General features: G+C 43.3%; 1 protein-coding gene across 1 annotated transcript in view; it reads right to left on the bottom strand.

The window, feature by feature from the left end:
• LOC148514864 (BPI fold-containing family B member 2-like) overlaps window positions 1–21,564 on the bottom strand; it is a 37,476-nt gene extending 15,912 nt beyond the window's left edge. The window contains exons 1-12 of the mRNA XM_088480778.1: window positions 21,459–21,564; window positions 20,110–20,260; window positions 18,631–18,735; window positions 13,842–13,991; window positions 11,685–11,745; window positions 9,352–9,412; window positions 7,614–7,705; window positions 7,235–7,420; window positions 3,166–3,219; window positions 1,030–1,200; window positions 181–248; window positions 48–99 (exon numbers count right to left, since the gene is read on the bottom strand). Of these exons, the coding sequence (XP_088336904.1) occupies window positions 48–99; window positions 181–248; window positions 1,030–1,200; window positions 3,166–3,219; window positions 7,235–7,420; window positions 7,614–7,705; window positions 9,352–9,412; window positions 11,685–11,745; window positions 13,842–13,991; window positions 18,631–18,735; window positions 20,110–20,260; window positions 21,459–21,564 (1,257 nt within the window). The remainder of the gene's footprint in view (window positions 1–47; window positions 100–180; window positions 249–1,029; window positions 1,201–3,165; window positions 3,220–7,234; window positions 7,421–7,613; window positions 7,706–9,351; window positions 9,413–11,684; window positions 11,746–13,841; window positions 13,992–18,630; window positions 18,736–20,109; window positions 20,261–21,458) is intronic.
• Window positions 21,565–26,981: the final 5,417 nt, after the last annotated feature.

Raw genomic sequence — 26,981 nt, 5'->3', positions numbered from 1 at the left:
CACTATAAGTCCCCAAGCTGCCCCTACTCTGCAGGTACATAACTCACCTTACAGTTGCATTTTCCAAAAGAAGTAGATGTCATTGCAATGTTGAGGTCTCTATAAAAGGGAAAATATATACATTAATATTTAAGTAGTACATACAGTTAAGAAAAGCTGAGATTATAAACAATAGCATACCCTTGCAGAGCCACTGATGTCTTCAGCTTTCCTCCTTTTACATCCAGCTTGGCAACTAAATTAGCACCCTGTAAAAGTAATGGAGGCATTTGGTGAAATAATAATTCATATATTACTGTTAATTCACAGCTACAGGCATTTTTGCAGCAATATTCAAATGTTATTAAATGGGTTTTAACATTCAGAACGTAAGGGCTTTACCCAGTTGTGTACATCTACATTGTGTATCACTGCAGGAGAGCTGTATAATAATATGTTAGTGAAAATGACAGAACATTGGAAGAGTATATCATGTAAGCAAGCAGAGCCGGCTGTAATTTCAGTCATTGCATTTAATTCATCCTCTTTTGAATCTCTTACAGACTCTGGTGGGTATATTTAATAAATTGTGGGTTTTTAGAAGTGGAGCTGTTTGCCATAGCAGCCAATCAGATTTTACTTATTTATCTAGCACCTTTTAGAAGATAATAGCTAGAATCTGATTGGTTGCTATGGACAACAACTCCACTTCTAAAAATCTGCACTGTAGTAAATATACCCCTGGCAGTTTTATCACATGTCCACGTGTTAGGGGACAACTGCAAAGAACAACTGTAAAATCCAAGAGCAGAACCAAAACTAAATTGAAGTGAATGAACCAGAGGGAATGACAGTAATGTGCAATCACTCCCAAAGATGCAACGGACCTTATAGAAAAAAAATTATATTATTTTCCATTATTATTTCTTGTTTCTGCTGATTGGTTTGTGTGAATTACTCATTATTTCAATGAAATCATGAAAGTGTGTGTGTTTGATCTTGCCATGACCACGTAGGGTGTACCATTAGTGGCAATTAGCCAATACTTACCACATTGATTGTCATCAGGTGCTGAATACGCATGCTGGGTAACACCACAAACATCTCTACATATGGAGAAATCTGTACTAAAAACTGGTTGGACTGTAAGTTGACAATTGGTGATTGACTGAGCACAATTTTTAAATTCACTGGTAGAGACTCTTGATATCTCCAACTGATCTAAAAGTCAAAGGAAATACAAAGTTATTTTCGTGCCTCTTTAACTACATATGAGGCCATTGTCACTGATTTTTACCTTTTAAATTTGTATTTTTATTGACATGAGTAGTAGTCAGGGCCGGCTCTAGGGGTGTTCGACCAGTGCGGTCACACAGGGGCGCCACCCGTAGAGGGCGGCACCCCTCCCCAGCATCCCGATTTCAGTGGGACAGCACTGTTCCACTGTTCCATCCGCGAGCCGAAGTGGCCCGCGGGTGGTCAAATCGGGAGGTTGGGGACCCCACCGCCACAGCTGTGCGGCGGTGCCGGACCCCCGGAGTGTGAATGGATGCCGCACGCATGTGCACGGCACCCATTCACTGACGGGAGAGGGCTGACGCTGACGGAGTGCTGGACTTGGGCTTTACCCACAGCCTGACGTTATTTGGAGGCGTGCCATGCGGGCACGCCTCCAAATAACATTACACCGGGGGTGTGGCCTATGGTAATCAGGCCACACCCTCAAAATCGGGTGATGTTAGGGCGCCTTCTCAAGGGCCGGCACAGGGTGCTCCGAACCCTGGAGCCAGTCCTGGTAGCAGTATAGTGAGAGTACATTTGTTACAGAATACAGACAGTGTATAGAGAATCCCTCCTAAACACAGGAATCCCTATAAACATTAAGGGTCTCATTTATCAACAAGTTTTATCATTCACAAATAGTAATACAACTCCTTGCATATGGTAATAGTGCTCCAGCCAATCAGCTCCCAATTGTCATTCGTTTGAAAAATGGCAGTTGGGAACTGATTGGCTGGCGCACCAGTTATCATGCGCAATGTGTTTTATCACTCATTGTTAATGATAAAACTTGTTGATAAATGAGGCCCTAAGAGTTGTACATGTTAAACCAGAAAACATAAAATCAACAGACTAACATGTCATTGATAAACAAAATCACCATTACAATTTAGGATATTACCGATACACAGCATTACATGAGCAGCTGCATAAGGGCATAGACTTTTTCTGCCCCATACAGTTTGCAGGAAAATCCAAATGATACTACCCTTACCTACAAAATCCTCAACATCATCTCTTTATAAATCTCAAATCTCCTCCCAGTATGCTCTTCCAGTACTCTTAGATCTCCTTCTTAAGTCTGTCTAATTCATCTCGGGTAATAGCCTTTCACTCCTACCTATAAGATTTTCTATGCTGTTTACCACTCATGGAAATTCCTGCAATGCTTTATCAGATTCTCCCACTGCCTTCAACTCTTTTAATGCTCTCAGAAAAACTACTTACTAGAGTTCTCCCTACAATTGTCTCAATCTTCACTCTAAACGCCCCCATACACCAGCGAATGATTGTCACAATTCTGCAATCCTCAGATCCCGGGGTCGGAGGCTCGGTGAAATACAGCATGTTGGATGTCACTGATTTGCCAATCACGATCAAAATATGATCATGATTTGCAAATCAGTGACTTTTAACATGTAGAATTCCACTGATCTTATGACGGATTGGCGAACATTGATGGCCGCCGGTTGGCATTACAACCGGAGGATCAGGGTTTCTGATCCAATTTTGAGGATTGGGCAATCTGTCGACTGGTGTATGAGCCCCTTTAGCCAAACTCACTTCTCTTGTCTCAGCTGTATACTCATTAAATTAGTGTGAAGCACTGTCATGAGCAGGGCCCTCCCTACCATTTGTTTTCATGTCTGTGATATATTTTTGTACCTTGTTTTCCTCACTATCTGGTATTGTAGGGCACCGTGGCACCTTAGCAATCAATACTGATAATAATGAAAACCATGGCATAACTTTTGGGAAACATATATTCTACAATTTTTCACTTTATTTGTCATTGGAATGTTGTAAAACATATGGGTGTTAGCTGCTGGAAAAAGATTTACATTCATTGTAAAGACACAATAATTACATTGTCAATTCTCAAAATGAATGCTTATATAGAAATACCTCGGGGATGTGGGATCCCAGAACAGATGTACTCAGATAGCTGCCAATAGAAACCTACAAGGAAACAATACATAAGATAGATGAGCTGAATGTTTGGGATTTGTGGAATAGGTATTACAGTATAACAAGCTAACAACATGGAGCCTGAAGGTGGGATGTGGGCTAGTCATCTACCATGTGTACTGTAATGCATTGTTTACATTGTGTATCATGTAGGGGTGAGCGGGTTCGGATTTCTGAAATCCGAACCCCCCGAGCCCCCCCGATCCGAGGCCGATCCGAGTCAGGCTCGACTTTTCCCGTCTGACTCGGATCTGAAATCGAGGCAAAACGTCATCATCCCGCCTTCCGAGTCTCGCGGGTTTTGGATCCTATATAAGGTACCCGCGTCGGCGCCATCTTCTCACTCGGCTGTGGACAGTGAAGAGGGAGGGTGGGAGTTAGTGCTGGCTGGGCTGTGTAGTGTAGTGTAGTGTAGTGCAGAGTAGTGTTGTGCTGTGCTGTGCTCCGCTGTGCTGCTGTTGTCCACTACTTCAAAGTCCTAGGGGCTGGCTGGACTGTGTTGTGCAGTCAGTTCTCCATAGGGGCTGTGTCCACTCCAAAGTCCTGTGCAGTGTCCCAGTCCTAAAGGGGTGCTGTAGTGTTGTCCAGGGGGTGCTCTGTCCATCAGGGGTGCTCCCCCCAAGTGCTAAAAAAATAATATTTTTTGTGTGTTTGTGAATTGTGTGCGCAGTAGCCGCACGTGCATCAACAAAGTAGTGCCAAGCGTGCGCCTGTGTCATAAGTAAAGGGCCGCCTGGCTTGACCGTTAAAGGGTGCTGTAACCCCCAAAGTACACTCCAAACCAAAAAAATATATATTTTCTGTGTTTGTGAATTGTGTGCGCAGTAGCCGCACGTGCATCAACAAAGTAGTGCCAAGCGTGCGCCTGTGTCATAAGTAAAGGGCCGGCTGGCTTGACCGTTAAAGGGTGCTGTAACCCCCAAAGTACACTCCAGTCCAAACCAAAAAACAAATTATTCTCTGTGTTTGTGAATTGTGTGCGCAGTAGCCGCACGTGCATCAACAAAGTAGTGCCAAGCGTGTGCCTGTGTCATAAGTAAAGGGCCGGCTGGCTTGACCGTTAAAGGGTGCTGTAACCCCCAAAGTACACTCCAAACCAAATAAAAAAATATTTTCTGTGTTTGTGAATTGTGTGCGAAGTAGCCGCACGTGCATCAACAAAGGAGCAGCGCCAAGCGTGCGCCTGTGTCCCATAAGTAAAGAGCCGGCTGGCTCATTTCTTAAAGGGTGGTGTAACCCACAAAGTGCACTACTCTCCAGCAAAAATAAAAAAATATTTTCTGTGTTTGTGTGCGCTTTAGCCGCACGTATATATCAATATAACATAAATGGAGGACCAAACTTTCTCCGATAAAAATAAAATAGGGAAAGATCAAGAACCACTTCCTCCTAGTGCTATTGCTGCTGCTGGGAGTTGTTCATCATCCCAGAGAGGAAGTAGGAACATCACTACTTTTACTAAACAATTGACCCTCCAACAGTCCCTAGCGATGAGGATGAAGTACGACAGCAGTCATCCTGAAGCAAAATGTATAACTGAGGCCTTGACTGCTATGTTGGTGTTAGACGTGTGTCCGGTATCCGCCATTAGTGCAGTGGGATTTAGACAATTGATGGAGGTAGTGTGTCCCAGGTTCCAAATCCCGTCTAGATTCCACCTGCATCCTCAAAGCAGCAGCGACAAGCGTGCGTCTGTCTGTTAAAGGGTGGTGACACCCTCAAAGTGTGCTACACAAACAATTAAAATATTGTTCTTTTTTTTTCGGTCTTTGTGAAAGTGTGGGCTGTAGCCGCACCTGCATCCTTAAAGCAGCAGCGACAAGCATGCGTCTGTCTGTTAAAGGGTGGTGACACCCTCAAAGTGTGCTACAAAAACAATAAAAATATTCTTCTTCTTTTTTCTGTCTTTGTGAATTGTGTGGGTTGTAGCCGCACTTGCATCCTCAAAGCAGCAGCGACAAGCGTGCGTCTGTCTGTTAAAGGGTGGTGACACCCTCAAAGTGTGCTACACAAACAATAAAAATATTGTTCTTTTTTTTTCGGTCTTTGTGAAATGTGTGGGCTGTAGCCGCACCTGCATCCATAAAGCAGCAGCGACAAGCGTGCGTCTGTCTGTTAAAGGGTGGTGACACCCTCAAAGTGTGCTACACAAACAATAAAAATATTGATCTTCTTTTTTCTGTCTTTGTGAATTGTGTGGGCTGTAGCCGCACCTGCATCCTTAAAGCAGCAGCGACAAGCGTGCGTCTGTCTGTTAAAGGGTGGTGACACCCTCAAAGTGTGCTACACAAACAATTAAAATATTGTTCTTTTTTTTTCGGTCTTTGTGAATTGTGTGGGCTGTAGCCGCACTTGCATCCTCAAAGCAGCAGCGACAAGCGTGCGTCTGTCTGTTAAAGGATTACATCGGTGACAGCATCCAAGTAGGCATGTCAGACAGTCCGTACCTGTACTGGCAGGAAAAAGAAGCAATTTGGAGGTCCCTGTACAAACTGGCTCTATTTTACCTGAGTTGCCCCCCCTCCAGTGTGTACTCCGAAAGAGTGTTTAGTGCAGCCGGGAACCTTGTCAGCGAAAGTCGTAGAAGGTTGCTTCCACAAAATGTGGAGAAGATGATGTTCATAAAATGAATTATCAACTCTTCCAGGGAGACCAGCCTCCAGAACGTACAGAGGGACCTGTGGTTCCAGCGGGGATGAATTAATACTCTGTGAGGATGAGGATGTACACACTGAAGAGGGTGAGGAATCGGTGGATGAGGAGGATGAGGATGACATCTTGCCTCCGTAGAGCCAGTTTGTGCAGGGACAGATTAATTGCCAGCTTGTTTTGTGGGGGCCCAAACGAACCAATCATTTCAGCCACAGTTGTGTGGCAGACCCTGGCGCTGAAATGATTGGATTGTTAAAGTGTGCATGTCCTGTTTATACAACATAAGGGTGGGTGGGAGGGCCCAAGGACAATTCCATCATGCACCTCTTTTTTTTGTTTGCATTATGTACAGTTTGGGGCCTAGTTTTTCAAACTGCCATCCTGTCTGCCACTGCAGTTTCACGCCTAGATGGGTCACGTGTTTGTGCCGCCCACTCGTGTCGCTTAGCATAGTCATCCAGCTACCTCGGTGCAACCTTTTGGACATAAAAACACTAGTGTGAGGTGTTCAGAATAGACTGGAAATGAGTGGAAATTAAGGTTATTGAGGTTAATAATAGCATAGGAGCAGAAAAACCTACAATTTCTGTGATTTTAGCTGTTTTTATGCTTTTTTTCAAAAAAATACAGATCCAAAACACAAAACCAGAACCCAAAACACGGAAGGGTGGTTTTGGCAAAACCAATCCAGATCCAAAACACGAAGAAAGATCCAGATCCAAAACCAAAACACAAAACACGAAAAGTGGCCGGTGCACACCCCTAGTATCATGTAAGAATTCGCTCTGCAAACAAGACTTAAGCAAATACAATTATACACAGTTGTACGTAATTTGGGTGCATCGATCCTTATGACCAAAGAGGCGGAAGTGGGGTGGGAATATTTGCAATATGCAGAAAATGTGCCTGTTAGGAGGCGTGTCTTTTGCACCTGCTATAGGCAGATATCAGTACCTAATAATGATGATGATGACTTCTCAGAAAATAGCTACATACAGTGTGCTACCTATGCAGATGGCTACGGATCTCAGGTGTATCTTATGTGCATAATGTGCTTTGTACAAAAACATTTCATTTCAGTAACTTTATTCCAACTCTGCTTCAGCCCTATTAGTGCTGCATTATATATTAGTGTTTTATACATACATAATAATAATGTAGTTATTTCATAAATAAATAATAATAATAATAATGTAGTTGCCAAATTAGTTGTAATTTAAGTTCATTTCAGTTTAGCTTGTTCCTATGTGCATACAAATTATACTGTTATCTGTGCCTGATAGACCTTTGTCTCTGATTGTACCATATGAGCCTTTTTTTATATAAATTTCCATGTCCTTGGATTTGTACTTACAGAAGTTGATGGGATTTCCAGGTCGAACGCTCCTGTACTCTGAAAAGCTGTAAATAGCGATATGAAGAAGTCCTCTGAAAAGCCCATGTTGACCATTGAGTCCTGATTGCCTGCATCTGGTGGGAGTGTGAATTCCTTGGCGCCAGTTGGTAGTTCTATAACCTGCTCATGTACTCTATATTCCACCTAAACAAACAGACAAACCACAAAGTACATTACAGCCATGCCCTTCCTGTGTTCACTACAAGATGCCATGACATTTTTCTTATTGTCTTTCTAATTAAAAGCAGGACAATCGGGGAGGATATTATTACCAATATTTATAGTTATAGAATAAAACTATTTTTTCTGCCAGGAAATATGTAGCACAACAACTTACATTCATATCCATGTCCATGTAATCATCTGTCACCACTGGAGAGCTGGGCATAGTGTATTGTAAGCCAAAGTCATCACCAATGGGACTAATGCCTTTAAGTGTAGAACAAGAAATGCTTTGTGGTTGATATGTGTTCATTTTTACACAGACAGAATACATTTCCCTTAAACCATTAATCATGATTTTCATACTATAGTTTCTGATTTGTGGAACCAGAAAGGGGTGTGGCTTACCATTAAAAGGACATAACCCATACTTGCCTACTTTTGAAAAAGCATTTCATGGAGACTGTAAAAGCAGCACCTATGAGTGTAGCAGTAAAGTGGGCGTGTACTGCTACATCTGAGAGGCGTGTCATAAAATATATTTACATCTAATGGTGCGTACACACTGGGCGATTAAAGTGGACGACTGAACGATAACGATATCGTTATCGTTCAGTCGTCCACTTTATCGTCCATTTTTAACACAAAAAAGATGAACGATGACGACGACGCGCGTTCCCGCAGGTCGTTCGTCATCCTCGTTCATCGGGCTGACATGCAGGCCAACCTGACGACCTCGTCAGGTTGCTGCATGTCAGGGAATGGGTGAGAGAGCCCGGCGCTGAACGATATCGCTAATGATATCGTTCAGCGGCTGTGCTCAATGTCATGAACGACATTGAGCACAGCCTGCCGGGGACACACTAGACGATATCGCTCAGGGAGCATATCGTCTAGTGTGTATGCACCTTAAATGTAAACACGCACCAAGCAGTTAGTAAGATCTATTTGTTGATGAAAACACACTGATATTCTACAGAAAATGCATGTAGCCATAGGGATCATTGTGCCTTATAACCAATGCAGGAAAATTATACTAATTATCCCATTTGAATGTACATATCTCTGTTCTTATTAATATAACAGCTTCATAATGGGGGTAAGGTGCAATCAGGGAGATTGCTGGACTCTTCAGGGGGACAGGGAGATTGCTGCTATTTCAGGGAGTCTCCCTGACAATGAGGAAGAGTTGGCAAGTATGACATAACCTAGCCTGAAACAGGTGTGGTTTGTGCAGAACTGTTTATGGTTTATATAGAGCAAAATGTGGTTGTTTCTGCATGCTGGAAGGGAGCAAGGGCACCCTGGTATGGGACCACCTGCCCTGGTGATAATGTGATATCATATAACAACGCCGTAGGAAGCAGAAAAATCAGCGCCTGGAACATTCATACGTAGCAGGGCCAGGGTGCCACACAGGTACCCCACAAATTGTAAAAGGAAACCATCAGGGCAGTGACCCTGCCACCCCCTTGGCCTTGCCCCCTGGATGCACAGTCCTCATTGCAGTCCTACAGTTGTCAATAATGAAAGATGACAGGCATGCATTATGGTATATTTTATGCTGACAAATTCTTATTCAAGTAGTTAAAACAAAATACATTGAATACAGTTTTGATGGGATGATGAAATACTCTGCAAAGACACGGAATCTAATTTTGATTAATTATTGCTACAGCTATATGATCATATCAGTTGTAAGGGAAATAATTCAATTTTGGGATAATTTTGATAAGAATTAGAAAGCACAGATAAACGGTAACAACCAGTGTAGACAGATAAAATATAAACAATTAAAAACAGCTCGACTAACGTAATATACAGTTTTTTCTTAGTTACTTGAAATGTTGATAGATCCATTTAAAAAGATAACTTAACATTTTGTAATCCTGTTACCATGCACTTCAACTTACCAACCAGGAGACCAAGGTTTGCATTCAAGCCCAGGAATACATTTGAAACTGATACACAGAGCTGTGCAGAAAAGAAAGAGAGATACAGTATAAGATGCAGAAAATAATGGTATGCGCCTGTGACTGCAGCTATTATATATTTTTTTAAATGTGGCAAAGAATAAGTAGAAATCAGCTGTGTGTGGATTGGTCAGATATATAAAGTTTGGATAATGAAAGCCCTGAGATATTAATATTATTGTTGGTTAACACTTTTTAGCATTACAATTTGATTTGCAATTCTTCACCTATCTTGAAACATGTTTGGATTTAATCTACTAATGTTATTATCTTAAAGTATTTGATTCTGCCACATTTGGCCTTAATCACAGTTATTTCCTGTAACTTCAATCCAGGTGCCCGGAGGCAAGATAAATGTTGGTGCCCCCCTCCCCCTAAATTAAATTTTACCACCCCCCCAGCACCTATGCCAGCCCCAGCTGCCGCCGCCCCCCTGTGCAGTTCCTTTTATACAGTGCCCCCAGTAGTGGTCCCCCATGCAGTGCCCTCAGTAGAGGTACCCCTATGCAGTGCCCGCCTATGTAGTGCCCCCCAGTATTGTTCCCCCCTTGCAGTGCCTCCAGTAGTGGTCCCCCTATGCAGTGCCCCCAGTAGTAAGGGCCCCTGTAGTGCCCCCAGTTGTAATGCCCTTGTAGTGCCCCCAGTAGAAATGCCCCTTGAAGTGCCCCCAGTTGTAGTGCTCCCAATAGTCCCCCAGTAGTAAGGCCCCTGTAGTGCCCCCAATAGTAAGCCCCTGTAGTGCCCCCAATAGGAAGGCCCCTGTAGTGCCCCCATATGATGCCCCCAGTAGTAATGCCACTGTAGTGCACCCATATGATGCCCCCAGTAGTAAGGCCCCTGTAATGCCCCCAATAGTAAGCCCCTTGTAATGCCCCCTGTAGTGCCCCCAGTAGTAAGCCCCCTGTAGTAAGCCACCTGTAATGCCCCCAGTAATAAGCCCCCTGTAATGCCCCCTGTAGTGCCCCCAGTAGTAAGCCCCCTGTAGTGCCCCAGTAGTAAGCCCCCTGTAATGTCCCCTGTATTGCTCCCAGTAGTAAGCCCCCTGTAGTGCCCTCAGTAGTAAGCCCCCTGTACTTCACCCAATAGTGCCCCCAATAGGCAAAAGTAGGGTGCAGGGGGTGCGACCCTCCGTAGTTACGCCACTGGAGATGGAGCGCCGATCAGCAGCACTCCTTCTCCATGCAGCTCCTCTAGTCCTCAGCAGTGCCCGGAACGGCCGGGGGACAATGGAGCCAGGTGTCCCCTTCAGGGCTGGCGTCCGGTGGCAAATGACTCCACTGTCTCCAAGAGTTCCGCCACTGCTAAACACTCATGTCGGTCCACCATATATAACATTACCGGTACCCTGACACATGCAGGAAATATACCCAGCAAGCAAAAAGATATGTTAGATGGAATGCATACCTGTAATGCTTTTTTTTTTGTCAAATCCATAGAATAGTATTTACTAGCAATTTTATTTTAGAATGTTACCTAACAAGTATCAATTTTAACTAACAACTTTCTATAACAAGTAAAATTATACATATATATATATGTATATATATATGTTCCATATCGAGTGGCACTCCCAACACTACACACCAAAAAAGGCCCTGGTGCCCTCCGTCAGAGACCAACTCGAGAAGGTCCCAATATATCATCCACACCGGCGGCACTCAGGTACATAAAGGCGTCTCAACACAGGGGTATATACCCCTGTGTTGAGACGCCTTTATGTACCTGAGTGCCGCCGGTGTGGATGATATGTATATATATGTGTGTGTGTGTGTGTGCGTGTGCGTGTGCGTGTGCGTGTGCGTGTGTGTGTGTGTGTGTGTGTGTGTGTGTATATATATTAAAATTGCATTGGTAATTTTAAGTGTCTTATAACATAGTGTTTAATATAATATATGCAAGCCTAAAGCACCAGTCTGGTTTATGTTTTGTGGAGTTTAGTAGTGTGTCAGTAGAATGTCATGATTTAGTGACCACTGTATATATTTTTATTGCCAAATCTTTGACTATATCTGCCAGTAAATTGATTGACAATTGTCAATCAAGATGGTGTATGACTGCAATGTGAATGAGATATGTTTATTTTATATAATTTGAAAGACATATTCAATTTCTAAATACAGTAGTATTATTATGTAGAATTGTTTTTATTAAGATTATTTATTATAAATTATTTATATTAAATAGTATTCATTAATAATAAATTAATACACATTCCTACAATTGTTTGTCAAATAGATTTAAATGATAAGCATCACGTGTCAGTTTACACTCACCCTTTCACTGAGGATGGCATGTATATGTCCTTTTATTGCTTCAACTACTGCAGGAAGTATACTGGTGAGCAGTAAATAAAAGTGTTAGTATTATTAACAGTTTATTTATTAACAGTTATTAGGCAGTGCTATACATAGAATATTTTATTCACATCTGTCCCTGACACAGAGGAACTTATACATACATGCCTACTCTCCCGGGAGTCACGGGAGGTTCCCGATTTTTCGGGTAACCCCCCGCACCCCCGAAAGAGTAGTCATATCTCCCGCATCCCGCCCACTTCCTAGTGGGCAGGATGGGAAGATTTTAGAACGGATTTGCAAGTCTGTGAGGAGGGGGCGGGGTTAAATGACGCGAATCGCGTAATTTAGCTCTGCCCCCTCCTCACAGACCCGCGAATCGCAGGCTTTCCATCAAAGGGGATGGGGCCTAATGACAGCTGTAACCTGCCCCACCCCCCGAAGCCGAGATGATCGAGATGCTCCCGGAAAAGGTTCAGTAAAAGTCGGCAAGTATGAACTTATATTTCCTAACACATGTATTCATACACATATACACTCGGGTTAATATTTTTGTCAGAAACCAATTAACCTAGCAGTATGTTTTTGAAGTGCAGGGGGAAACCCATGCAAACACAAGGAGAACATGAAAACTCCACACATAGGGCCTTGGTCAATAATTTAACTCATGACCTCATGGCTTTGAGGCAGTAACATTAACCACTACACCATCTGCGCTTTACACAGGACAGTTTTACATAATGTCATCTGTTCAAGATACACACCTTCTTTGTATGCTGATTTTTTTATTTATTTTTGAAATCATTTAAACTTTCATTGATGGCATTAAATTAACATAGTAGTTTTCAGATTGCACACTAATAATTTAAATTAGTTGCTAATTCCTTTAGGATGCAATTGCCCTTCTTGATATTACAATGATAGAACTTCTTTAAGTGTTTAACATATTAAAGGAAGATTCTCTTCTCCATTGTAATATATAAAAGTATCTGATGCCCTTTCATAAATCTTACTAATAAAATGTACTCATTGCAAATTTAGTGCAAAAATATCTTCAAGGATTTTCACCTTTGATTATTAATGTTATCTTCAGGTGACAACAAAAGAGCTAGTTTTGTATATTCCCAGGATTACAGGTGGATTCATCACTTAATAAACTAATGTGATATATTAACCTGTGCACCTGGGAGGAGATCCAGACAACACCCACAGATAGTAACCTGAATTACCCGATTTAGTAGTTAGAACCATTGATATAAATATACACCATAAAATTATAATTAAATATGTATGCTTGCTAATTTGTATCAGTGAATATGTGTAGTATATGTATACTAACTACATGGGAATATTAGATATTTGAAGGCCCCATAGCAAAAGTCTGTAAGGGCTCCTATGTACCACGCAATGGTGAAAAATAAATATAGCACATGTAACTTTGACAAGGAAGATGGGCACCCCTCAGCTCTGGGCCCCAAAGCAGCTGCACCCCTTGCACCTATGGTAGTTATGCCCATGCTAACTTACCCATTCACCAAAGACTATGGGGCCTATTCATCATCGAAGGCCGTATGGCCTCCGATGATTTAGTATTGATCTCGCTGTGAGGGATACTTAAGTATCCAACTCGCAGCAGGGCATAGATTACACTGGAGCAATTCATCATTGCTCCGGTGCTGGGACAGCTGCTCCAAAAAGCAGCTGTCCCCTCGGTTAGTATCGCAGCTACAGATTTAGCTGCTTTACTTACCTCCTCTCTGTAAACCCGGCTACGCATGCGTGACTCGAGGTCATGCATGCGCACAGCCGCCGGGGAGTCCGTGAGAAGGCGGCGGAGGGATCTGCTCGGACCCTCTTCGCATCCCCAGAACTCCTTCCCTACAAGAGCAAGTGCCGTCTGAAGATGGAGCTTGTTCACGGCAGCTAGCTGCGAAACTTTTCAGAGTTTGCTGAATATCAGATGGTCCTATCGGACCCCTGATGATGAATGGCCTGGTAAGTAAAATATGCAGAAACTAGTGTTTCAGCATGGTTACCGGGCAGTTTATCAATGATGAATAGGCCCCTATACCCTTATCTCTAATATGTTCAAGTCCAATAAGTGTAATGTATAAAATAATAACACTTGTCTTCTACCCAAATCCTCCTCCAGTCACTTTTATCTCTCCTAGTATAGACTTGCAGGCAGAAACACCGAGTATCGGAAACCCATTGGCTGTCCTGGAGACCGTGACATCTGCAATAACGCCAGCTCCTACTTTGATATCAATGTTTCCAACAATGACTCTAGAGAAAAGACAAAATATCAGCATTCAAAATTAATACAGTAGAATGATTTAAGAAGAGAATACTGAATATAGATGGAGACAAATAGGGAGATAGCTATTCCCAAGTCAGAAATCAAGTATTATTATTATTAATTATTATTTTGAAAGCATTGACATAATATGTACAGTATATACCAATGTTTTTCTATGAAATGCCTTCACTACATTTATGCCCCATATTATTTATATTCGATCTCTCTCTTAATATCTCAGGACCATGGCAGGAAATTAGTTTTTCAATAGTGTACATACATACTGTATGCGAATGGAGATTATCAAGGGGGAAAAAACTCAAAATGACCTGTGTTAGTAACCACAACTAACTAGATTCAGCTAACTATTGCACACATGTTAATACTAATCCACTGTATTGGTTTTCCCACCACTAAAATAATGTCCATCAGTTGATTATCTGGTATAATAATGTAAGACAAATGTGTCCTCCTCATACACTATTGCTGCAGTCTTGTCAAACAGCCCTTCTCCCCGAGCCAGGTCTAATGCAACTTGGCTTGCTCTCAGCGTCTTTTCCACTCAAACATGCATGTTAGTGGCAACGCAATGCGACAAAACCGCTTTACAAAACTACACTGATTCATTTGATATGCAACTCTTTTACATTTGTGCGGAACTGAGTCTGAATCTGTATACGAAGTGCTACCATGCAGCAGACGCAGCTTGTTTCATGGCGGATTCAGACTCAGTCGCACACAGATATACAAGTCTCAAATTAATCAGTGCAGTCTCGTGAAACGGTTTTATCAACTTTGTGACTAAGACGCATTTTGAGTTAAAAAAAACTTGAAAAAGATGCTACACTGCTGGACGCTGCCCACTTACGCCAGGCATCTCGCACCGCATGGCGTATTCAGGCTAGGTGTATAAAGACACATATGTACGCTAAACCAAGAGTCTATCACACTATTATTTTAATCATGCACGCTTAGGGTCTGATTCTTAGTAGCCTGCAGCTCCTTACGTGGCCAGGTCTTGTGAATTTTAGCAGACTGTGCATGTACTGTAGCAAAACACACATCTCCTGAGCCGAGCATCTCCCAGACTCTTCTCTCAGTACATGAAATGGGAGGATGTCAACCGGGCAGATGCACAGAAGAGAGCCGTCTCATGAGTGTGGTTTGAGTGTGCAGCCAGAGTTGTGTCCTATTCCTAGTCATGCGTATACCTAGCGGACGTCTATTTCAGGTGAGTCTCTGGCACCCAGCATGGAGTTGGTGTAAGTACCAATGCATAAGCAAAACATAAGCAGTGGACAACTTGATGCCACCATATGCTGAGTATAGAATTTTGGGCCCTTGTGCTTCTGACCAATCACATTGCAGAATCTACTGTATGTTACTGTAGGAGCATTTGGTACAGCTATAGTAAGCATATGCTTTTAGATGCAAACAAATAAAATTACCAGTAAGAATAAAGTTCATTAATCAGTATGCAGGTATTTAACCTGTGATAGAACAAGATAACAGCTCTATCATACACTATACAAATATAAGATAAATTGTCCATTTAGGTGAAATAAAAACTATTAATGCCCCATCTAATGCATGCAAATTATTTAGTACAAAAACATGCTTTAATATAACATCCTGTCACATCTCTGGGGTTTTGTAGATTCAAGGACACTTGGATAAAGGTCACTCGCAAGATAGGTATTGAAAGAATTGCACAACTTGTCTGTCCAATCGATTAGCTAACATTTGGACTAGATTCGGATCAAGATCCTTACGGTTAGCTTTTTATGTGAAAGAGTAGTGTAAGCTTGAGGCATTGACAAATATCCTACTCATCAGACCACTACAAGAAGAATATGTTTGAGTGCATGAACATATATAGTAATATTGGGCCTGATTCAGACCCACTCGCGAGCGGCTGTCCACTCGCAAGTGGGTCGATGTTATGGACTGAGCATGCGCACGACGGAGGGAGCTCCGTCGTGCGCATGCGCCAGACGCGACGAGCGAAGGAAAGTCCTTCGCTCGTTGTGTCCGATCAAAGGGGGCGTGCTGTCAATGTCGATTGACAGCACGCCCCCTTTGGTGGGCGTGCCTCCCTGACGGGGGCGTTCCCACGGGAACGCCTCCCGTCAGAAGCCGGCCCACTGACATCACAAGTGATGTCAGTGGGAGTGATTTTGGCTCTGATAGAGCCAAAATCACTCCGGAGCTTGCGGTTGAAAACCTCAACCGCAGGCTCCGGGTCGCAAATTCGATGGTCGCGATGGTCTCGACCATCGCGACCATCACAATGCACGCTCGTATAGCCTGTGGGTGGTGACCCACAGCTATACGAGCGTCCAGGAGGACGCTCCATGAAAATGGAGCCCGGCCCTCATTCAGAGCGTGCGCTCTGCTCAGAGCGTACGGCTCTGAATGAGGGCCATAGTCTCTATGAAAATACTGGATGGAGCATTAAAGTATAGCTCTTGATGATACTGTACTCAAAACTGTGTCAGTATGCCCTAGAATGCAGAACATTGGAGGCTGAGGCAGGTGCAGATGCACTTTGTGAGGCCTGGATACTGGAGGCGGTCAAGCAGATGCTGTTTGCGACAGGACACTCGAGGCTGAGTCAGATGCAGAAACTGGAACAGAGCTAGAAGTCACTACAGCCATGAGAGAAAGGAGTTGTTCTGACAATGAGCTGAACACAGAAGATGGTTCAATAGGGCCAATGAGGTCATGTGAGTGCATCTGCTGTAATCTGACTGCAGATGTGGAAAAATCCAAGATGGGCGCACCCATGCTTTGCCGCCATGGGAACTGACAGGAGGGCAAATGCCAGTGTAGGTCTCAGAAATGCCAGAACCTACCATGGAGGGCATGGAGAGCAGTGACCTGATGCTGCCGGAGCTGGTAACTGCGGCTAAGACCCAGATGTGTGACACTTCCTCATTAGTGATTGGGTTCTCTTGGTGGCACCATTGTTGTCCCATGTCCAGAACCAGGAGATCTCTCCTACTGCTTAATCTATATTGCCGGGTGCCTGCTGTGATGAATGTTACACTAGCAGTGCGCCCAGCTCTTCACCACTCCATCTCCTGGGTCCTTTGCCACAGATGGACAGTAGCAGGAAGATGGCTTATAACCATTGAGCATGGCCCCTTGGGATTTGTAGTTCCTGCGGCTGTCATGATTCATAGTGCACCGCTCCCAGCAGACTGAGGGGTCTATTTACTAAGCTGTGTTAGGAGATAAAGTGAGCAGTGATAAGGTACCAGCCAATCAGCTCCTAACTGCCATTTTTCAAACACAGCCTGTGACATGGCAGTTAGGAGCTGATTGGCTGGTACCTTACCACAGTTCATTTTATCTCCTAACACAGCTTAGTAAATAGACCCCTAAATCTCCCAGCATTCACTGCGAGCCTGGGCCCCCAGAGTGAAGAAGAAGCAATGCTGGTGACTGTGACAGTCTCACCCCACTCCCCAGCAGCCTGTCCTGCACACAGTGCATTGCCCAGGCACAGCTGGCGTGTTGCCTAGGGAGGGGGCATCCTCAGGCAGATGTGGTTATATCTTGGGTGAAACTACTTGGAGAGCAGCAGACGTGATAAGGAGGAGGGGGCAAGAAAAAAAAAGTAATTTCCTGTTCAGGTTAAGTTTCTGGTAAAGACCCATTTATCTGCTGCTGTGCTGTCCCCATACAGGTGGGAGATGCAAGCTGTATATGCGGTACAGGGGGATACAGACTGTATATGTGGGTATGGGGGCAGATGCTAGTTGTATATGGTGCACAGGGGGATGTAGGCTGTATATGGGGGTACATCTGGAGATGCAGGCATTTTTAAGGATTAGAGGGATACAGTGGGACAGTAATGCTGTGGGTGGGTGGGTGTGTGGATGGAGGAGGAGTGATAGTGTCTCCTGTGCTAAACTGTATATTGGGCATGGGAGGAAATGCAGGCTGTACATAGGGTACAGGGGGATGTAGGCCCTATAGGGTGGTACAGGGTAGATGCAGGCTGTATATATGGATTAGTGCAGGAAAGAGCCTGGGCACAGTCCACCATCTTCGGGATTGTTGGGCATTCCCCCAGAGTGATGAGACCAATCCTCTCCCCACAAGGCCACAATAATTTTTCACATGCGCACCTATTGTGCCTATTTAAAAAGAAAAGGGGGTGCTGATGTATGGTGAGGGCCGACACCATTGTTCTTTCTGACACAGGGCACCAAAATGTCTAGTTATGGCTCTGGAGTTGGGTACCCTACCAGATTCCAATTACTTCTAGTGGGCACAGTGGGGGCTTAATCAGTGATTTGCTGCAGTTTGCCTTATCATGATCATGCCCTTAGAGTGTGATGCCCCCTGTACTTGCCATTTGGACCTACGCGATCTCCCAGACAGGTGATCTCACAATTTCTATGCTGAAGGCACGGAGCGTGCATACCAGCTAACAGTACAGCCATGCAACATATATAATTCATAAACAGATTATTCATATACAAATATTAATAATAATGACAGATATAAACTGTTATAATATTAGGTTATTACTTTACCTTCAGCACATTTTCTTCCAATAGTTATAGTGCATCAAAATCAATAATAATATCCAGTGAGATTGTTATATTTACTTACATATTTCCACTGATTTGAAGTTTGGTATCTAAAGAAACCTGGACACCAACATTTGGTACAAGATTCACATTGAGTTCAGGAAGTTGGACATCCAGAATTTTGATCCTGTATTGATAAAATGTACAGTATATTTGTTTTATATGATCTCTACAAGTTATATATATTTATATATTATTGATCAATGTCACCTCCTCTCCTCCACAGGCTTTAGCTTCTTCCACTTAAATGTGGGTATACATTATTTTAATAAAATAAAATAAAAAATATTGGAGAATACACATAGAATAACATAGCTGGACTATTAGCACACTACAGTTGATGTGCATTCTTATAAAAATGTAAACACGGCTATAGTAGTTCTGATCTGATTTGAGACTATTTCAAGTTTTTATTAGTGAAGAGAAGCCCAGAGACCTGAGCACTATCCAGGGCAAATGGTTTTTCTTATTTCACCTTGCCTGATCGGTTCATGGGGCTACGTATCGGAGTGATCCCCATTGGCTTCTCTATAATGAGTGCAACATACGTATGCAGTGCCCACAGGACCTGTTTCAGCTTGGGGGCTGTATTCCGCAAATCCTGAACCAAGAAAAGACCCTACTTTGTGCCCTCCCTTTACCTGCTGCCAGCAGCCAACTTTCGTGTGACAGATTCAGAAAGAGGGTGCTGGTACAATTAGAATGTCAACTGTAGATGTTGGCATGATGACGAGTTAGGTTGTAATAAGATTTAGGGTTAAATTAGGATTAGGGTTAGTTTTAGGCTAAAATAGTAGTGTTGACATTCACAATGTCGACATTCTGAAAATGGCGAAATTAAGTTGGTGTCAACATGTCATCTGAAGACATTCTGAACATGATGGTGTTGACATAATGAATGTCAACATTCTGCGTGTTGACAATTCACACCCAACCCAATTTCAAAGACTATGGCACTGTGTCAAAGCCTTTGTGATCTCCTGCTCATGCATTATCTAACTGAAAACATCATATGATAGCCATTACATCTCTCTATGGTGAAGATGTAGCAAACCTTTGCAAGTGATATAGTGCATCCAATCATCTGTTATTTTATTGACTGATAGCTTGCTACTGATTGGTTGCCACTTAATCACTCTTGAAGGTTTGATACATCTCCCCTCCCCCCCTGTCATATAGGGGAAGATCTATCAAACCTTTGAGAGAGATAAAGTGGAGAAGTTGAACAATCATTCCTCTTCTAGCTATCATTTATCTAGCACAGTCTATGATGTATCTTATAGACTTCTCATATGCATACAAGTTGCCTGTCTTATCCCATGTATATAAATGGTGGGAACTGACAACCACAAGTTGATATTGTTGAGTGATATGATTGTACAATATCCACAATTAAGTCTAAATACAATTAATAATAAAGAATATATTGATAATGATGACTCAGTATGCCCATGCTGTATTTATTCAATGTACAAATATAAGATAATCTTGAGATACTTACCCTACAAGATTAATTGCATTGCTCACAACAGCACTCCCCAAGCCCAAAAGGCCTCCATTCGCAAATAATCCTGTCTCTTTTTTTGGAATAACAGAAGGGATTGGAATGATTCCAAATGCATTTTGGAGTGATCTTCTTTGAGTCTGGCAAGCTGTAAACAAAACAAAAATGTAAGCTGGGTACAACACTAATTGTGTAGTATGTACCCAATAAAGCGTATGCTGCACATGCTATGTTGTTGTTCCCGTCGTTTTGGTATCGTTCAGAAAGTGCAGTGTTTACGGACCTCGGCCAATAGTTTATCATACATGCGTCTTACTTGTGGGCATTTGTATTTAAATCAGCTATAATGTGACTTCCTCAACTTAACAGCAGATGAACAAACGTTAGGTCAGTAGCACAAGGGAAGGCAGTGTGAGGCACTCCATTTGCCATGGAACTGCACATTTCAGAATGAATTTAATGTCCGATCTGTGCCGCAGGGCACACCACTAGTAACAACATCCTAGCGGGCGCCAACCATTTCTACCCCCAAAGCATCCTGCGCTCTGTGCGGCGGAACTAGTCGTACCGCTCCAGGAGCTGCTGGGCAAGCCCCCAGCCTCTCACATCATAGTGAATGACACATGCATCAGCAGAGCAGCTCTACTATTTTGGTGTAACCCCCTCGGATGGTGTCTCCCTGTGCATCCTGTACCCCCCACAACTCCCTAGTGATGCCACTACATGCCCATGACACTCTCAGAACACACCCATGAGACTGCATTTTATGTGTTCATGCCCAGCCGCCGCCCAGGAATGCCCATAGTTTTGCCTTGCCATTTCTAGTGCCAACGACTTTGTATGCAATGATGGACTTCTGTGTACACCAAGGGGAATGCATGTACCGTAAGAGTTTTCACTACTTTTTGCGCATACGCACTAGCAAATAATCACTCAACTGCACAAACATCAGCATTCCGTCCGCTCTCTGAATCAATATCGGCAAGGCGATTTGGAATCGAACAGGTCATTTGGAACTAAACAATTATTGGGTAGTGTGTACGCTGTATATCAGCCATTTACAGAATTGTTTTGGTTGATCTGAATCGGTCTAGATGTTAGCATCATTGGGCATATTCTTATAGTCTGTGCCCAGCTATAGAGCGGGTCTGTACTGCTTCTTATTTATACTAATGTTCCTATTTATCTGCCAAGTGCATTTCAAGGCACTCATTCACTTTCCAGGAATTGGAGCTACCTCCATAAAAGGGCAATACACCGAATTTTGGAAGATGGTAAATAAAAGTTCTGTGGTAAAAATGAAAGGAGAATCATATCAGGCAGTGTGGTGAATAAGCATTACTTACCATACTCCATTGCTTCTTGTTTGATACGCAGAACAGTTTTACATGGTGTACTTATCAGAGGAGGAATCCACACTGCCAACAGCACCGCCAGACATAGCAGCTTCATAATGTCTTCAGTGATGTCTCTGCAGCTTTCAGAGAAGAGCAACACTTGAAAATAAGTAAGCAAAGGGCAGTGTCCACTTCATGTGATAAACCAAGTATGAGAAATACTTCAAATCAAGTTTGTTAATAGATTAATGTCCAAAATTATAGAAAATAATTAATGATCTTACAGATGTGTCCTCATACACTATTGCTCAAGTCACGGCAAATAGCCCCTCTCGGCGCGCCAGGTCCCGAGCATCTTTCTAGCTGAAAATGTGTGTCTTATTCACATAAATAAAACAACTGGGATTGAGAAAACTACTTTGCTGCAATATCTGTAAACTGTTTGTTGTACATCTGTGTGCGACTGTAATAAGGGCTCCAGTGCAGCAGCCATGGCTTTTTCTCGCACCATGTTCCACTGAGCTTGATGAATTTCAGCCCCCATACTAATGTATTGGGGTGCCAGGCCAGATCGGAACTGAAAGGTAAGCAGGAGATATACGTGATATCTTCTGTATTCTGTATATCTTCTGTACAGTATTACCTTTATAATGAATGGCCCCAAAATGTAATTTCTACAAAAGTAGTTACAATTTGAATTTTCACCTACTTTTGTGGAAACTAAGGGATAATGAATAGACCCCAAGAACATTATCATACAGTAAATGTGGCATATTCAGGATACTCCTGTACAAGAAGACACTCTACAAGCATATACAGTATGTGTACTAAATAGGGTCATATTGATGAAGAGAAATGGGAAAAGCAGGGTAGAAGGAGGGAATCAGTATTGTAATTTCCACTTACTGGCACCAGATGCCATTGTACAGGTGAAACTTATCTAAATACTGTAGGACTGGGAAGATATATCATTGTACTAATCAGATGATACTAGTTATGTAGACATCACAAACCTTCGTCATGTAAATCACTCTTCTAAACTGGATCTAATGGGAATGTATTTCTTTCTGTCAATATTGCACCCATGTCTATAATATGTCAGTATTGTATTATTATTTTGAAATTGAATTGAGAGTATGAAATCTTCTTAAGTTGCTTCCTCTCCTGCATTCAAGACCTTAAATAATAATGATATGACTTCAAGATGGAAATATTTGTGTCTTACCTATGACTTTCGGTGTGCTTATTCAGTTCCTTACCGTGGCTAGTGGTTAATGTGAGTTATTGTCAGGATGAGATTTTATATATTATATTCCTAATGTTTACAAATGTAACAAGTAGACAGCTGGTTATACAGTATTTAAGGATTATGTGAGGGTGGAACTTTTAAATATTTAGTCAGTGTGTGCACATAAAATAGCAGCCAATGTATTTTTCTCATAATGGCTTAAATCTGTGGTGATAATTCTTTCCAAATCCAGTGGTGTTTTATTAGACTACTTGTTAAACACTGTGGGGTCAATCCAATTAGATGCAAATTGCGAGGTGTGAGTTGCTATTTTCACTTCGAATTCACATAGTGAATTCATTTTGCAATCCAATTAGCAACTTGCACTGAATCAGTCAGACTGAGGGCCTGATTCAGACCCGCTCGCTGCCGGAAGCAGCTCGCAGGTCTCGCAGGTCTGATGGGCGTGTTTTTTAGGTTTTTTTTTCCACTAGCCTGCTCGCAAAGCTGTGGGTGACCACTTAATATTTTTTTTCTACTCTCTAGCATTCTGACTATTTTCCAGTTGCACCTAAGGAAAAGCTCAAACCTCTTTGCACTGATCTCTGGTAAAAACCACCAGTGCATTAGATAATATGCCTCTGTTATCATTAGTGCAAATCGAGCTGGTAGAACTAATTAATTACAGCTCTGCAAGTTTCATTTGTATTGGGCCCCACAAATTCTGATGTCAGAAATGACTCTCGTGGAAGGTAGACATGAATAGCCGGTAAATATGACTTAACTATAATATTATTGTGGCTCATTATACTGTATTACCAAATGTGTTACAACAATTGATGATAGTGGATCCTAACCTTACAAAAATGCTGCTTAAGTTCCAGTGGGCGGGTCATTAAAGATGGCAGCTTCTTATCAGAACTCGGCACTTGACTTCAATATCTCTCTCTCTTTCATTGTTGTTGACTTTAATTAGAGTTTACAACTGGTTAGATCTACTGCATTTGAGCTGTCTGCAAAAAATGTTATTAATCCTGGAACCTAGCAATATCCTTTAGGCCTAGACGGGAGGTTTCTAGATTTACTCATGATGGTGGCATCAGATGACTGCAGGGCCTGGAACGGTCTGAAGATGCCTAGAATTGACCTGTATATTGATCTTATACAGCCGATACTATGACAGTGGACTCCTCTCCTGATGCGGGACAGACTATCTACAACATTGATTGTGCCCCCCCCCTATGTTCTCAGTGACAGCTGTATGGCTCATTATATCCTATCAGAGGTCCTAGCCATGCTTTCCAAAGCCCTTCAAATCTGTACCCTCATCTACTGCTTCTTGCTGAGACCTACCTTCAGGCCATCACAGCTGGATCTGCCTATCGGCATTTGATGACTATCAATAGTAGATGAATCTCTGCTGTCTACTGCCTTCACAGACTATAATGGCTTTTTGGTCTCATGGGTATTCTCCCTCCATTGTGACTTAGAGTGACATCTGCTGCCAATTTGTTACTTGCTACTGTTGATACCTGAACCACTGAACTCGATTGGTGGTGATCATTTGTTTCCTCCTCTCTCTGTGCTTGATGATAATGACCCATTTGCTTCCTGCAGTGTCTTTGCATATTGTGCCTACTGAATGCTTCGAAATACCAATGCTTTGTTCCACTTGGATAATTGTTAATTCCACTGTCTTGCTGTTTGGTAAAACAACTCTTTTGACCCTTGTTATTTCCAGTTGCCCCATAACCTACTGTATACTCTGGAATCCATGTCTAATCGCCACCACTAGCCTGTATCCTGCTTTATTGTGGAGTGCCCTTCATTACTGGAGATATACCTGGAGTACTCTAGCCCCTGCTGCTTGGACATTTTAACTGATTTGGTTGAGGTACTGCAGGTGTTTCACCCTTTATAAGACTGAGCTCCTACCTGCTTGACAGAGATTTCATATATTGTTTGGTGGGGCTGGGTATGGGAGACCATCAATCGAGATGCTGGCTGTCAAAATACCAACAGCGGCATCCCGATGCTCAGAATCCCGACAGAGGCTGAGTAATTATTCTAACCATCCCCCTTCACCCCCTAACCCTCCCTTCCTGCATCCTAACCCTCCCCTTCCAGCACCTTAACCCTCCCCATTAGTGCCTAAACCTAACCCTCCCCCCTTAGTGCCTAAACCTAACCCTCCCCCCATAGTGCTTATCCCTAACACCCCCCAGTGGTGCCTAAACCTAACCCCCCCTGTCCAGAGCCTAACCCTAGCATTCCCCCAGTTTGAAAAACTAGGCCCCAAACAGTACATAATGCAAAGAAAAAAAAGAGGTGCAAGATGGAATTGTCCTTGGGCCCTCCCACCCACCCTTATGTTGTATAAACAGGACATGCACACTTTAACAAACCAATCATTTCAGCACTAGGGTCTGCAACATGACTGTGGCTGAAATGATTGGTTCGTTTGGGCCCCCACAAAACAAGCTGGCAATTAATCTGTCCCTGCACAAACTGGCTCTACGGAGGCAGTCATCCTCATCCTCCTCATCCACCGATTCTTCACCCTCTTCAGTGTTGTGTACATACTCATCCTCACAGAGTATTAATTTGTCCCCACTGGAATCCACAACCACAGGTCCCTCTGTACGTTCTGGAGGCTGGTCTCCCTGGAAGAGTTGATAATTCATTTTTATGAACATCATCTTCTCCACATTTTGTGGAAGCAACCTCGTACGCCTTTCGCTGACAAGGTTCCCGGCTGCACTAAACACTCTTTCGGAGTACACACTGGAGGGGGGGCAACTCAGGTAAAATAGAGCCAGTTTGTACAGGGGCCTCAAAATTGCCTCTTTTTCCTGCCAGTACAGGTACGGACTGTCTGACATGCCTACTTGGATGCTGTCACCGATGTAATCCTCCACCATTCTGTCAATGGTGACAGTATCATATGCAGTGACAGTAGACATGTCAGAAATTGTTGGCACGTCCTTCAGTCCAGACCAGATGTCCAAACTTGGTCCTGCCTGCCCTGTATCACCGCCAGCGGGTTGCTTAGGATACCTAAGTTTTTTCCTGGCAGCCCCAGTTGCGGGAGAAAGTGAAGAAGTAGCTGTTAACATGTCACATTCCGCTTCAGCTGACAGTGTTTTCACCAGCAGGTCTTTGCACCTCTGCAGGCTTGTGTCGGCCGGAAAGAGAGACACCCTAGGATCAAGCATGGTGGCCAAAATGTAGTGGTCTGATTTCAACAGATTGACCACCCTGGAATCCAGGCAAAGTGAATGAAGGGCTTCATCCACAAGTCCCACGTGTCGAGCGGAATCGCTCCGTCTTAGCTCCTCCTTCACTTTCTCCAGCTGCTTCTACAAAAGCCTGATGAGGGGAATGACCTGACTCAAGCTGGCAGTGTCTGAACTGACTTCACATGTGGCAAGTTCGAAGGGCTGGAGAACCTTGCACAACACGGAAATCATTCTCCACTGTGCGTGAGTCAGGTGCATACCCCCTCCTTTGCCTATGCCATAGGTGGTTGTATAGGCTTGAATGGCCTTTTGCTGCTCCTCCATCCTCTGAAGCATATAGAGGGTTGAGTTCCACCGAGTCACAACCTCTTGCTTCAGGTGATGGTGGGGCAGGTTCAAGAGTGTTTGCTGGTGCTCCAGTCTTCGGCACGCAGTCGCTGAATGGCGAAAGTGGCCAGAAATTTTTCGGGCCACCCAAAGCGTCTCCTGCACGCCCCTGTCGCTTTTCAGAAAATTCTGCACCACCAAATTTATTGTGTGAGCAAAACATGGGACGTGCTGGAATTTGCCCAGATGTAATGCCCGCACAATATTGGTGGCATTGTCAGATATCACAAATCTCCAGGAGAGTCTAAGTGGGGTAAGCCACTGGGCGATGATTTCCCTCAGTTTCTCTAAGAGGTTGTCGGCGGTGTGCCTCTTACTGAAACCGGTGATACACAGCATAGCCTGCCTTGGAAAGAGCTGGCATTTCTGAGATGCTGCTACTGGTGACGCTGCTGTTGTTGCTGCGTAGGGTGATACATCTACCCAGTGGGCTGTCACAGTCATATAGTCCTTAGTCTGCCCTGTTCCACTTGTCCACATGTCCGTGGTTAAGTGGACATTGGGTACAACCGCATTTTTCAGGACACTGAGGATACTTTTTCTGACGTTTCTGTACAGTCTCTGTATCGCCTGCCTAGTGAAGTGGAATCTAGACGGGATTTGGAACCGGGGACACACTACCTCCATCAATTGTCTAAATCCCACTGCACTAATGGCGGACAACGGACGCACGTCTAA

This window comes from Taudactylus pleione, unplaced genomic scaffold (assembly GCF_031769625.1).
Source record: "Taudactylus pleione unplaced genomic scaffold, aTauple2 ptg000256l, whole genome shotgun sequence".
In the NCBI taxonomy this organism is placed as follows: domain Eukaryota; kingdom Metazoa; phylum Chordata; class Amphibia; order Anura; family Myobatrachidae; genus Taudactylus; species Taudactylus pleione.
This window is presented reverse-complemented; position numbering and strand designations above follow the sequence as displayed.